General features: G+C 42.3%; 1 protein-coding gene across 1 annotated transcript in view; it reads right to left on the reverse strand.

Moving 5' to 3' along the window:
• Positions 1-1,333: 1,333 nt before the first annotated feature.
• Positions 1,334-12,824, reverse strand: part of eif2d (eukaryotic translation initiation factor 2D) — a 52,210-nt gene continuing 40,719 nt past the window's right edge. Inside the window, exon 16 of the mRNA XM_060931459.1 lies at positions 1,334-1,604. Coding sequence (XP_060787442.1) covers positions 1,582-1,604 — 23 coding nt within the window. The 3' untranslated portion in view covers positions 1,334-1,581. The remainder of the gene's footprint in view (positions 1,605-12,824) is intronic.

The raw sequence follows: 12,824 nt of genomic DNA on the forward strand, positions 1-12,824 counted from the left end.
AAAAATGCTCTGTTTCTCAAAATCCAGTGAACGTGGATATAATAAAACAGTTATTCCACTCAATCTCGTCGTACATGGCTTATAGCCAACTCGGTGCTACACACCTCGTCAGCTATCGGCTCATGTATGACTTGATTTTGTGGAATAACTGTTAAGTATTCTATTCCCTTCTAGCGGGTTTCATTCATTTGGTTTGGTAGCATGCAATATTGTTAGCATATCACTTATCCTACGTGTATTACGTCACTACCCAATGGAGAATGAGTGCTGAATACGGTTTACAATATTGCATGGTTGTCAAGACAACATGACGTCACACATTGGAGACGTAAAACTTCCGCGCTAGCGAGTGACTGAGACAATTTGTAAACAAACATGGCCACCAGGTTTGCTTTGTTAAATTTGGAAGATTTTGGAACACCCAATAAGAATGTGTATGTATAATAATCTCATCTCATTATCTCTAGCCGCTTTATCCTTCTACAGGGTCGCAGGCAAGCTGGAGCCTATCCCAGCTGACTACGGGCGAAAGGCGGGGTACACCCTGGACAAGTCGCCAGGTCATCACAGGGCTGACGCATAGACACAGACAACCATTCACACTCACATTCACACCTACGGTCAATTTAGAGTCACCAGTTAACCTAACCTGCATGTCTTTGGACTGTGGGGGAAACCGGAGCACCCGGAGGAAACCCACGCGGACATGGGGAGAACATGCAAACTCCACACAGAAAGGCCCTCGCTGACCCCGGGGCTCGAACCCAGGACCTTCTTGCTGTGAGGCGACAGCGCTAACCACTACACCACCGTGCCGCCATGTATTATAATAATAATAATAATAAAAATAATATTGGCTGGCTTTTTTTCATGGTATATCAGATATAATCCATTCAGCTCATCTTCGACTTGTTCAATATCATGCTCGCTGAATGGAATATATCTGATATACCACTCAACGCCGAATATTATTTAAATGTTACATGATTACCATTTTTTTTCATTAAATGCTTTTGTACTGAACTGTTTTCCAAATATGATAGGTATCTTTTTTGTTTGTTTGGTTTTGGGTTGTGGCTTCTGATTTGTGACCCGAAGCAATCCAAAACCCTCAAATAATCAGTCTCAAGTGCATATCATGGAAACGCCTTAATATACGTTCAGTTTTCTAGTTTGTATCTGCAGATATAGGAATCCGTACTGCTTATGTCTTTGTATTGTCACCATCTTAAGATAATTACCAACCAATGAATAGTTAATCAATAATTCACTGTGAAAAACAAGAGACCTTTATGATTTGATGACCATCTAAGTTCAAATTATCCCCAACATTGTCAATATTAACAGAACTGATAAACAGCCCACAATATTCTTCCATGACAACAGTTATGTCGGCAAGACACAGATGCCCAATCATTTCCTTTCTCCACCCATGGAGTCTTTTTCAAGTTAAAGCGAAGACAGATTCAGTATCAGAGGGGAGAAATGGAGGCTCAGGAGCACTGGATGATACACCTACAGAGGGTCTACTACCCTACTCTTGCAGTCATCGGAATCCCCTGTGAGTATTTCCATTCATACTCATTTGCACATACAGCATACATCTGAAATATTAATGGAGAAGGGTCAATCAGAAAAGAATGGTGGTAATGGTTTCCATGCATACAGTATTAGAAACTAAGGTTAACTCCAGAGCTCTCAAGAGTTCTTCAGTTTGTTTGTCTGCAGGAACTTTTAAAGTGGGGCTGTTTAACCTTATACACATACGGCTGGGTGTGCTTGCAAGTTTTCACACAACTGATCCACCTGTAATCAGCCTTCGGTCAATTCTCGGTTGTGGCTTTGGCTTCCTTGCGATGAAAACCTGCAGCCACAGCAGCCGTTTGAGGATATGTTTGGAAAGGTCCCACATTAAAAAAAAAAAAAAACTAGAACAGTGTTAGGAGGCTAAAAACCCTTAGATAAACCCAGGGGATTTTTAGCACTTGGTTTATTGATGAATTTCTGACAACATTAAAGCATAATCTACATGATAGGTTTTTCTGATGTAAAAAAGTGAGACCATGATAAATAATTTCAAAACTTTTCCCACCTTTAACATGACCTATAACCTGGACAATGCAATTGAAAAACAAACAAATCTGTTAGGGGGAAAAATGTAAAAAAAAATAAAAAATGTGCAATGAGCTGGTTGCATAAATGTGCACACCCTTAAACTAATACTTTGTTGAAGCACCTTTTGATTTAATTACAGCATTCAGTCTTTTTGGGTTCACACCTGCCATCAAAATGACTCTGATTAACCCCAAATAAAAAGTTCAGACATTTACTCAGTTGCATCCTTCAGCAAAAGCCAGGGTTCGCAGAGAGCTTACAAAGCATCAAAGGGATCTCATTGTTGAAAGGTATCAGTCAGGAGAAGGGGACAAATTTTTTTCCACAGCATTAGATGTACCATGGAGCACAGTGAAGACAGACATCAAGAAGTGGAGAAAATATGGGACAACAGTGACATTACCGAGAACTGGACGTCCCTCCAAAATTGATGAAAAGACAAGATGAAAACTGGTCAGGGAGGCTGCCAAGAGGCCTACAGCAACACTGAAGGAGCTGCAGGAATTTCTGGCAAGTACTGGTTGTACCACATGTGACAACAATCTCCTGTATTCTTCATATGTCTGGACTATGAGGTAGGGTTAAAGAAAAACATCCAGGCCCAGCTAAATTTTGCAAAACAAATTCATTAACTCTCCCAAAAGCATGTGGGAAAATGTGTTATTGTATGATGAAACCAACTTTTTGGCCACAATTCCAAAAGGTATGTTTGGCGCAAAAATAACATTGCGCATTACCAAAAGAACACCATACCCACGGTGGAGCATGGTGGTGGCAGCATCATGTTTTGGGGTTGTTTTTCTTCAGCTGGAACAGGGGCTTTAGTCAAGGTGGAGGGAATTATGAACAGTTCTAAATACCAGTCAATTTTGGCCCAAAACCTTCAGGTGTCTGCTAGAAAGCTGAAGATGAAGAGGAGTTTCATCTTTCAGCACAACAATGACCCCAAAAAAGTTTTGGAACGGCCCAGTCAGAGCCCAGACCTAAATCCAGTTGAAAATCTGTGGGGTGACCTGAAGAGGGCTGTGCACAAGAGATGCCCTCACAATCTGACAGATTTGGAGTGCTTTTGCAAGGAAGAGTGGGCAAATATTGCCAAGTCTAGATGTGACAGGCTGATAGACTCCAACCCAAAAAACCTGAATGCTGTAATTAAATCAAAAGGTGCTTCAACAAAGTATTAGTTTAAGGGTGTGCACACTTACGCAACCAGCTTATTGTACGTTTTTTATTTTTTGTTTTCCCCCCGAACAGATTTGTTTGTTTTTCAATTGAATTGTACGTTATAGGTCACATTAAAGGTGCAAAAAGTTTTGAAATTATTTATCATGGTCTCATTTTTTTACATCATTTTAATAGGGTGTGTACACTTTTTATATCCACTGTACTCCAATAAGCATAAAATGCTCAATGTTCCCCAAGACAAAGAGACAGGAAACCAGTTATGAAGTTAAGTCTAAATTATAAATGATATAAGAACTCCAAAATGTCTGAATGCAAGCAATGAATTCTGATGTTTTTCTCTGCCTTGTAGCTAACATTATGTCTTTCATGATCTTCTGGAGATGCAAATGCATGTTCTCCAAATCAAGCACCTTCTACTTGATGGCCATCTCCATAGCTGACACAGCTGTCCTGTTGTTTATTGTGGTGTTGGAGCTCTCCATTAAATACCTCACAGTGGAGCCTTTCTGGTCTCAGGAACCATGGTGCAGCCTGCGAGACATCTTCGCCTATGGTGCCTCCAACACCTCTACATGGCTGGTGGTGGCCTTCACTGCAGAGCGTTTCCTCTCCATTACCACCTCTAGTCTCAGGAAACAATTTGGCTTCCCTCATGGTACATTATGGACCATCTGTATTATCTTTGCACTTGGTCACTTGCTGGCGGTGCCCTATTACTGGGCCTACATATCCATGTTCAATGAGGATCTCCAACGCTGGGTCTGCATATATAAACCCAACGCCACCATGCAGTACAGACTTACCATAGTGAGCATGCAGACACTCGTCTCCCACATTTTGCCCTTTGTCATTATCGGTGTTCTGAATGGCCTAACGCTGCACCAGATCTCTCTCATTAACCGAGTGCACGTAAACTGTAAATCAGACCAAAAGGTGACGCCGCTGCTACGTTCACGAATGAGGAAATCTGTGGTACTTTTAGTCACTATCTCCATGACTTTCGTGTTGCTGACCATCACACGCTCCATCACTCAGATCATTCTGCGCACGAAGGACTTGGCACTGAACCGCGATGATTACAGCCTGAGCATAAATGTTGCAGCGGATATCGGCACCATGGTCAGCCTTAGCAATGCTGCCATCAACATGTACTTGTACGCCTGCTCACAGACCAAATTCAGACAGGAAGTTATAACCTGTGTCAAATATTCTATGTGGAGATGCTGCTTGAGCACAAATGGTCCATCAGGACACAAATGAAGCACTATTTGGAAAATGAACGAAGTAAACACTCTTAGAATAGCTAAGTGTTCTTAGCTTCCTAAATGAGATATGAAAACACCCGCATGAAGGCTTCAGGGGTTTCCCTGGAGGAACAAACTGAAGAATGCTTAATGCTTGTGTCACACTGTCTCATATCTTGCCACGTAAGCGGCGTGTGGGTCAAACGCCAAGAAACGAGGCGTATTTTGTCCAAAATTAAAGTCCTGTGATGTACATGGCATATGTATAGTGTTCCTGTGGTGTATATGGGGTTTGTATGGGATTCAAGGGATGTAAAGTTATGGCGTACTGAGGCGAATGCATGGCGTATAATGCGTTGGCGCGGCATTTCATTCTTACATGTGACGTTCCTGTGGTGTACCTGCGGCGTTCACAGATGGGTATAAAAGGGGGTCACATGCTGCATTCGTTGTCATTCGTCACACTCAAGAAAGCATCATGCCAGCGAAGAAGTCAGGACCCAAGAAGGTCAAGGGAAGAGGGATGACATCAGCCGCATCCATCCACCCAGCCAGCCCCGGAGCCTCCTTCATCAGACACATGTCAATTAAAGTGTTCACACAGCCAACAGATGTTCGAGCAACATTCCTGTTGCATCACTGCTGCATAGCTTTCATTTTTACAGCGTACATGTGACGTATGTGTGACATATCAAAGCTGCTACGTATTTTTAAGTGCGGACTTAAAAATACGCCGCACCCTGGCGTACAAAGAGATCGTGTTACGCATCTTAGAGTATTAACTACGTAAGCTGGCAATGCTGTGACATTCTTTTCTTACTGCCACGTATCCTGATATGCCGTACATACGCAAGGCTGAAACGCCAATGTGTGACACAAGCATTAAGGGTTACGACTGCAACAAGTATTAATAGCTTTTACAAAAATGGAACTGTGATATGATTGGACCCAAATCAGATAAGATTTATATTATTTGTTCATCGGCCTGTATTTTCTTCTTCGTTCACATGTTTAAGTTTCAGTTATCGCTTTAATTGTTTCAGTATCACTGTGCTGTTCGGAAGTTATTGTGCTTTATCCCTTTTTACAGATCTTTACATTTACAAAGAACTGAAAACTAGAAGTGCTATGAAGCAAAATCTCATCTCATCTCATTATCTCTAGCCGCTTTATCCTTCTACAGGGTCGCAGGCAAGCTGGAGCCTATCCCAGCTGACTACGGGCGAAAGGCAGGGTACACCCTGGACAAGTCGCCAGGTCATCACAGGGCTGACACATAGACACAGACAACCATTCACACTCACATTCACACCTACGGTCAATTTAGAGTCACCAGTTAACCTAACCTGCATGTCTTTGGACTGTGGGGGAAACCGGAGCACCCAGAGGAAACCCACGCGGACAACATGCAAACTCCACACAGAAAGGCCCTCGCCGGCCCCGGGGCTCGAACCCAGGACCTTCTTGCTGTGAGGCGACAGCGCTAACCACTACACCACCGTGCTGCCCATGAAGCAAAATGCACTGTAAATATAGTAATATACAATGCGTAAAATGAATACATGCTTGTTTACTGTGATGTTTAAAGGTACTGACTGCAAAGTCATCTGAAATTTTGACTTTTTTTTATTTTTTACTGTGGATGGCATTTACCTATGTCCTGCAAAAACAATATCATGTGGATGAGATGTGATCATTTTGATGTCCTGAGGGCCGCTTTTCTCCATTTTGGAACCGTTTTCCTACCTCTTGAGGGAAACAGTATGGCTCTACGGAAACAGCTGAATGCCAGGAGCTTTAACAAATTTGCATAACTATGGAACTGCGTCATAACAAGATGGCGACGCACAGAAAACATTGTGTCTCTGCACTGACCTCGGAGAGTTTTAAGTCTCAGGGATGTAATTTGTGATCAACGTTCGCGAATAGATCCGTGAAACAAAAGCTGAATATATCTTTTCTCTATTACTGCTTTTGTGTTCTCATTTTTTTCTCTGTAAGATCAAAACATTAGGCATTTAACTCCATACTCGCTACCATGGAGTCGAGCTCATGCATTCTAAGGCTAAGATAGCTAAGCGCTAGCTAGAACGATTTAGTTATCTGTCCAGAAAAATGACATCATCTAACCTTGCTCTATCTTGCAGTTGCACTCACTAGGCAGGCTTTCCTTTTCTTTTCTGCTGGCTTTTAGCTGGTGGGAGAGCCGAGTCCACTATGTTTGCTGACACTGATTAGTTTTGGTTAAAAGTAGGTCAAACAAACACGCCCCACGGTGGTCATGTGATGATATTGCTCACTTGCTTCAGCAATCTCCGGAATTGTAAAACGCGGGACGCTTTTTATCTCAGCAAAACATTTACTTATAAGATACACGGTGTGTGTGTGTGTGTGTGTGTGTGTGTGTGTGCAACAGCGAAACATCTCAAAATTCCAAAAGCAATAGAAATAGAACAGTTTGCCCAGAATACAACTTTGCAGTCAGCACCTTCAAGTATTTATTTAATTTTTTGACGCACGTAAATTTTTTCAGCTCCACCTGCAAACATTCTCACAAATGCCTTCTGCAAAGGTGTTCCTTCAAAAAGCATATAAATATAAATTCCATGATTTATTATTCAGTTGTGAATTGTTCATTTGTTATGATTGTATGCTGCACAATAAATTTGATGCAATTACTATGTTTCTTCCATTTCTACTTTTTTTTTGCTAATTCTGTGCAAATCCAGTTTTGAAGCAAATTCCCTCCATTTTAGCGAATCAGACGAAAGCATGATTCTGAACTGAAAAATGAAAAATTCAATTGTATTACTGTGGACTAGTGTAAAAACCATTATTAAAGACACTGATAAAAAAAACTGGCTGTACACACAAAGCTCGGCATTTATCAATGTGGACATGAGTGGAAGTCACGATCAAGTAACCTCATGTCAAGTCTCGCATCATGTACGCCAGATTTTGAGTCAACATGGACACGTGGTGCAGCACAGTACAGTAAATCTAGCTGAATGGTGAATTGTGATTAGATCATACCGTATATTCTGACTGGCATCTAAGCGTATCTTCTTCTTCTTCTTTTGGCTGCTCCCGATTAGGGGTTGCCACAGCGGATCTTTCATCTCCATTGCTCCCTGTTTTCCGCATCCTTCTCTACCACACCTGCCACTTTCATGTCCTCTCTCACCACATCCATGTATCTCCTCTTTGGCCTTCCTCGTTTTCGTTTGCCTGGCAGCTCCATCCTCAACATTCTCCTTCCTACATGCTCTGCAGCTCTTCTCAGGATGTGCCCATACCATCTCAGTCTCCTCTCTCTTAGCTTAATTCCCAAGCTCTCCACGTTTACTGTCCCTCTGATGTGCTCGTTCCTTATCCTGTCCAACCTCGTCACTCCCATCGCAAACCTTAGCATCCTCAACTCTGCCACCTCCAACTTTGCCTCCTGTCTCTTCGTTAAGGGTACGGTCTCCAATCCATACATCACAGCTGGTCTCACTACTGTCTTATACAGCTTACCTTTCACTTTTGCTGGGACCTTCCTATCACAAATGACTCCCGAAATCCTTCTCCAACTGCTCCACCCTGCCTGCACTCTCTTTCTCACCTCACTATCGCAGCCCCCATTTTCCTGCACAGTTGACCCCAGGTACTTGAATTCACCAACTTTCTTTACGTCTACTCCTTGCATCTTCTCTACACTCTCATCCCCGTTCTCATTGATGCACATGTATTCTGTCTTGCTACTGCTCACCTTCATTCCTCTTTGTTCCAATGCATACCTCCATCTCTCCTAACCCAACTCAACCTCCTTTCTACTTTCACCACGTCACAATATGATCCGCAAACATCATGTTCCACAGTGACTCTTGCCTCACTTCATCCGTCAAGCTATCCATCACTATGGCAAACAAAAAAGGGCTCAAAGCAGATCCTTGATGGAGTCCCACCTTCACCTTGAACCATTCAGTTGTTCCAACTGCACACCTCACTGCTGTTTCACTGTTCTCATACATATCTTGCACCACTCTAATATACTTCTCATTCACTCCACTCTTTCTCATACAATACCATAACTCATCTCTCGGCACTCTATCGCATGCCTTCTCCAGGTCTACAAAACACACAATGTAGCTTTCTCTGGCCTTCCCTGTACTTCTCCATTAACATTCTTAAAGCAAAAATTGCATCCGACATGCTCTTCCTTGGCATAAACCCGTACTGCTGTTCACAGATTGCTACCTCTCTTCTCAATGTCGCCTCCAATACCCTTTCCCATAGCTTCATGGTGTGGCTCATCAATTTTATTCCTCTGTAATTACTGCAGCTCTGTACATCTCCCTTATTCTTGTATATTGGGACTAGCGCACTCTTTCTCCATTCATTTGGCATTTTCTCATTCTCTAGGATCTTATTAAACAGTCTCGTTAGGAACTCCACAGCCGTCTCACCCAAACATCTCCAAGCCTCAATCGGGATACCATCTGGTCCGACTGCTTTCCCAGTCTTCATTCTTTTCATGGCTGCCCTCACCTCATCCTTACTAACCAACTCTGCTTCCTGATTTGCTGTCTCCAATGAGTCTGACCTTTTCTCTCTTGGATTCTCTTCATTTAATAAATCCTCAAAGTACTCTTTCCACCTTCTTAATACACTCTCTTTGTTTGTCAGCACATTTACATTTACATCTTTCATTACTCTTACCTGCTGTACATCCCTCGCTTCCCTGTTTCTCTGCCTAGCTAGTCTGTACAGGTCTTTCTCTCCTTCTTTGGTCTCCAGTCTTTCGTACAACTCCTGATATGCATCTGCTTTCGCCTTCGCTACCGCTCTTTTTGCCTTCTGTCTCGTTTCTCTGTATAACCGCCTGCTTTCCTCGTCTCTCTGATCGTCCCAATTCTTCTTTGCTAGCCTCTTCTCTTTTATAATTTCCTGCACTTCTTTGTTCCACCACCATGTCTCCTTGTCTTCCTTCCTTCTTCCCGATGACCACCCTAGCAGCTTCCTTGCTGCCTCTCTTACTAGTATAGCAGTGGTATCCCAATCTTCTGGTAGACTTCCATGACCACTCAATGCTCGTCTCATTTCTTCCCTAAACTCCTTCTGATGTTCAACCTCTTTTAGTTTGCACCACTTAATCTTCGGCTCCACTATTTCATGCTTCCTCTTTTCACTTTCAAGCTCATCCTGCACACGACCATTTGATGTTGTCTAGCTACACTCTCCCCTGCCATCACTTTACAGTCTCCAATCTCCTTCAGGTTACTCCTTCTGCAGAGTATGTAGTCCACCTGTGTAGATCTTCCTCCACTCTTAAACGTCACCCTGTGCTGCTCTTTCTTCTCGAAGTATGTATTGACTATTGCCAAATTCATCCTCTTTGAAAAATCAACCACCATTTGCCCTTCCACATTTCTCTCTCTTACACCATATCTGCCCATCACACCCTCATCTCCTCTGTTTCCCTCACCAACGTCTGTTGAAATCTGCTCCTATCAGCACGCGCTCCTCCCTCAGTATACTTTCTACCACTTCATCCATCTTTTCCCAGAAAGACTCTTTCTCTTCATTCTCACATCCAACCTGTGGGGCGTACGCACACACAACATTGATTACCACTCCTTGAATCTCCAACTTCATGCCTATCACTCTATCTGACACCCTCTTCACATCGATCACACTGTTGACCAACTCTCCCCTCAAAACAATACCAACACCATTTCTCTTTCCATCGACTCCATAATAAAACAACTTGCATCCATCTCCAATGTTCTTGGCCTTGCTTCCTTTCCACCTCGTCTCCTGCACACACAAAATGTCCAACTTCCTTCTTTCCATCATACCTGCTAACTCTCTCACTCTGCCAGTCAATGTTCCCACATTCAGTGTTCCTACCCTCAAGTCTAAGCTCCTTCCCTTCCATCTTTCACACTCTCTCCTAACACGCCTCCCCCCTCTCTTTCTCCTTCTCCGTTTTAGCGCAACAATAGCACACTTTCCACCGGCACCCTGTTGACCAACAGTACCAGAGGCGGTCGTTGTTAACCCGGGCCCCGACCAATCCGGTATGGTATTTCTCTTTTCATTCATTCCACATGTTAGATTTGGCACAGTTTTACGCTGGATGCCCTTCCTAATATAACCCTCTCCAATTTATCTGGGCTTGGGACTGCCACCAAGAGTACGCTTATGCACCCCCAGTGGCTGGATTACTGGCATCTAAGCGTAAATATTTTTAAATGATGAATATTTAACCATACACACTGGCATCTAAGCATATACGGTTAAATATTCATCATTTAAAAATATTTAGCAAAATATTATATTTTGTACAGACCTACATTGCCTGTGTGTCATATAGGCTACATAGGCATTTTCAAAAATTGTTCAGAAATAATGGGGTTAATAGCTTCTTGTTGTTGTTTTTTTGGTGTAAGAATAATTTATTTTTCACTGCGACACAACCTACTTTTTAGTCAAGGCTACTGGTGACATAACTACAAATAAAATTAAGCATTTAAAAGCAATGGATAGGCTAACGGATTTGCAGTGTGGTAGGTTAGATGCTTATTCAGTCACCTATTTAAACAAGAGCTTTGCCAGTCGTTAAAGCTTAGCAATGGCACATCTGGCTCTGTTAGAAGACCTCTACACACCCATAAGACATGAGAGTTTTTTTGGGGGGAGAGTATGGGGATTTTTATGGACAGTGAAGAGTTGCAATTAAGTTGCTTTCATCTCCCAAGTTACGCAGCAGGGTGGTGGTGCGTCAGCATGGGGTGCGGAGGATACAGTGGATATAAAAAGTATACACGCCCTGTTAAAATGATAGGTTTTTCTGATGTAAAAAAACTGAGACCACGATAAATAATTTCAAAAGTTTTCCCACCTTTAACCTGTACAATTCAATTGAAAAACAAACAAATCTGTTAGGGGGAAAAACATAAAAAATAAAAAATGTGCTGTAAGCTGGTTGCATAAGTGTGCACACCCTTAAACTAATACTTTGTTGAAGCACCTTTTGATTTAATTACAGCATTCAGTCTTTTTGGGTTCACACCTGCCATCAATTAAAATGACTCTGATTAACCCCAAATAAAAAGTTCAGACATTTACTCAGTTGCATCCTTCAGCAAAAGCCAGGGTTCGCAGAGAGCTTACAAAGCATCAAAGGGATCTCACTGTTGAAAGGTATCAGTCAGGAGAAGGGGACAAATTTTTTTCCACAGCATTAGATATACCATGGAGCACAGTGAAGACAGACATCAAGAAGTGGAGAAAATATGGGACAACAGTGGCATTACTGAGAACTGGACGTCCCTCCAAAATTGATGAAAAGACAAGATGAAAACTGGTCAGGGAAGCTGCCAAGAGGCCTACAGCAACACTGAAGGAGCTGCAGGAATTTCTGGCAAGTACTGGTTGTGTACTACGTGTGACAACAATCTCCCGTATTCTCCATATGTCTGGACTATGAGGTAGGGTTAAAGAAAAACATCCAGGCCTGGCTAAATTTTGCAAAAAAAAAAAAAAAATACATCAACTCTCCCAAAAGCACGTGGGAAAATGTGTTATGGTCTGATGAAACCAAAGTTGAACTTTTTGGCCACAATTCCAAAAGGTATTTTTGGTGCAAAAACAACACTGCACATCACCAAAAACACACCATACCCACGGTGGAGCATGGTGGTGGCAGCATCATGTTTTGGGGTTGTTTTTCTTCAGCTGGAACAGGGGCTTTAGTCAAGGTGGAGGGAATTATGAACAGTTCTAAATACCAGTCAATTTTGGCCCAAAACTTTCAGGTGTCTGCTAGAAAGCTGAAGATGAAGAGGAGTTTCATCTTTCAGCACAACAATGACCCCAAAGATGTTTTGGAACGGCCCAGCCAGAGCCCAGACCTAAATCCAGTTGAAAATCTGTGGGGTGACCTGAAGAGGGCTGTGCACAAGAGATGCCCTCACAATCTGACAGATTTGGAGCACTTTTGCAAGGAAGAGTGGGCAAATATTGCCAAGCCTAGATGTGGCAGGCTGATAGACTCCGACTCAAAAAGACTGAACACTGTAATTAAATCAAAAGGTGCTTCAACGAAGTATTATTTTAAGGGTGTGCACACTTACGCAACCAGCTTATTGCATTTTTTTAAAATGATTTTCCCCCTAACAGATTTGCTTGTTTTTCAATTGTATTGTACAGGTTACAGGTCACATTAAATGTGGGAAATGTTTTGAAATTATTTATCAGGGTCTCATTTTTTTTTACATCAGAAAAACCTATCAT

This window comes from Neoarius graeffei, chromosome 10 (genome assembly GCF_027579695.1).
Source record: "Neoarius graeffei isolate fNeoGra1 chromosome 10, fNeoGra1.pri, whole genome shotgun sequence".
Lineage (NCBI taxonomy): Eukaryota > Metazoa > Chordata > Actinopteri > Siluriformes > Ariidae > Neoarius > Neoarius graeffei.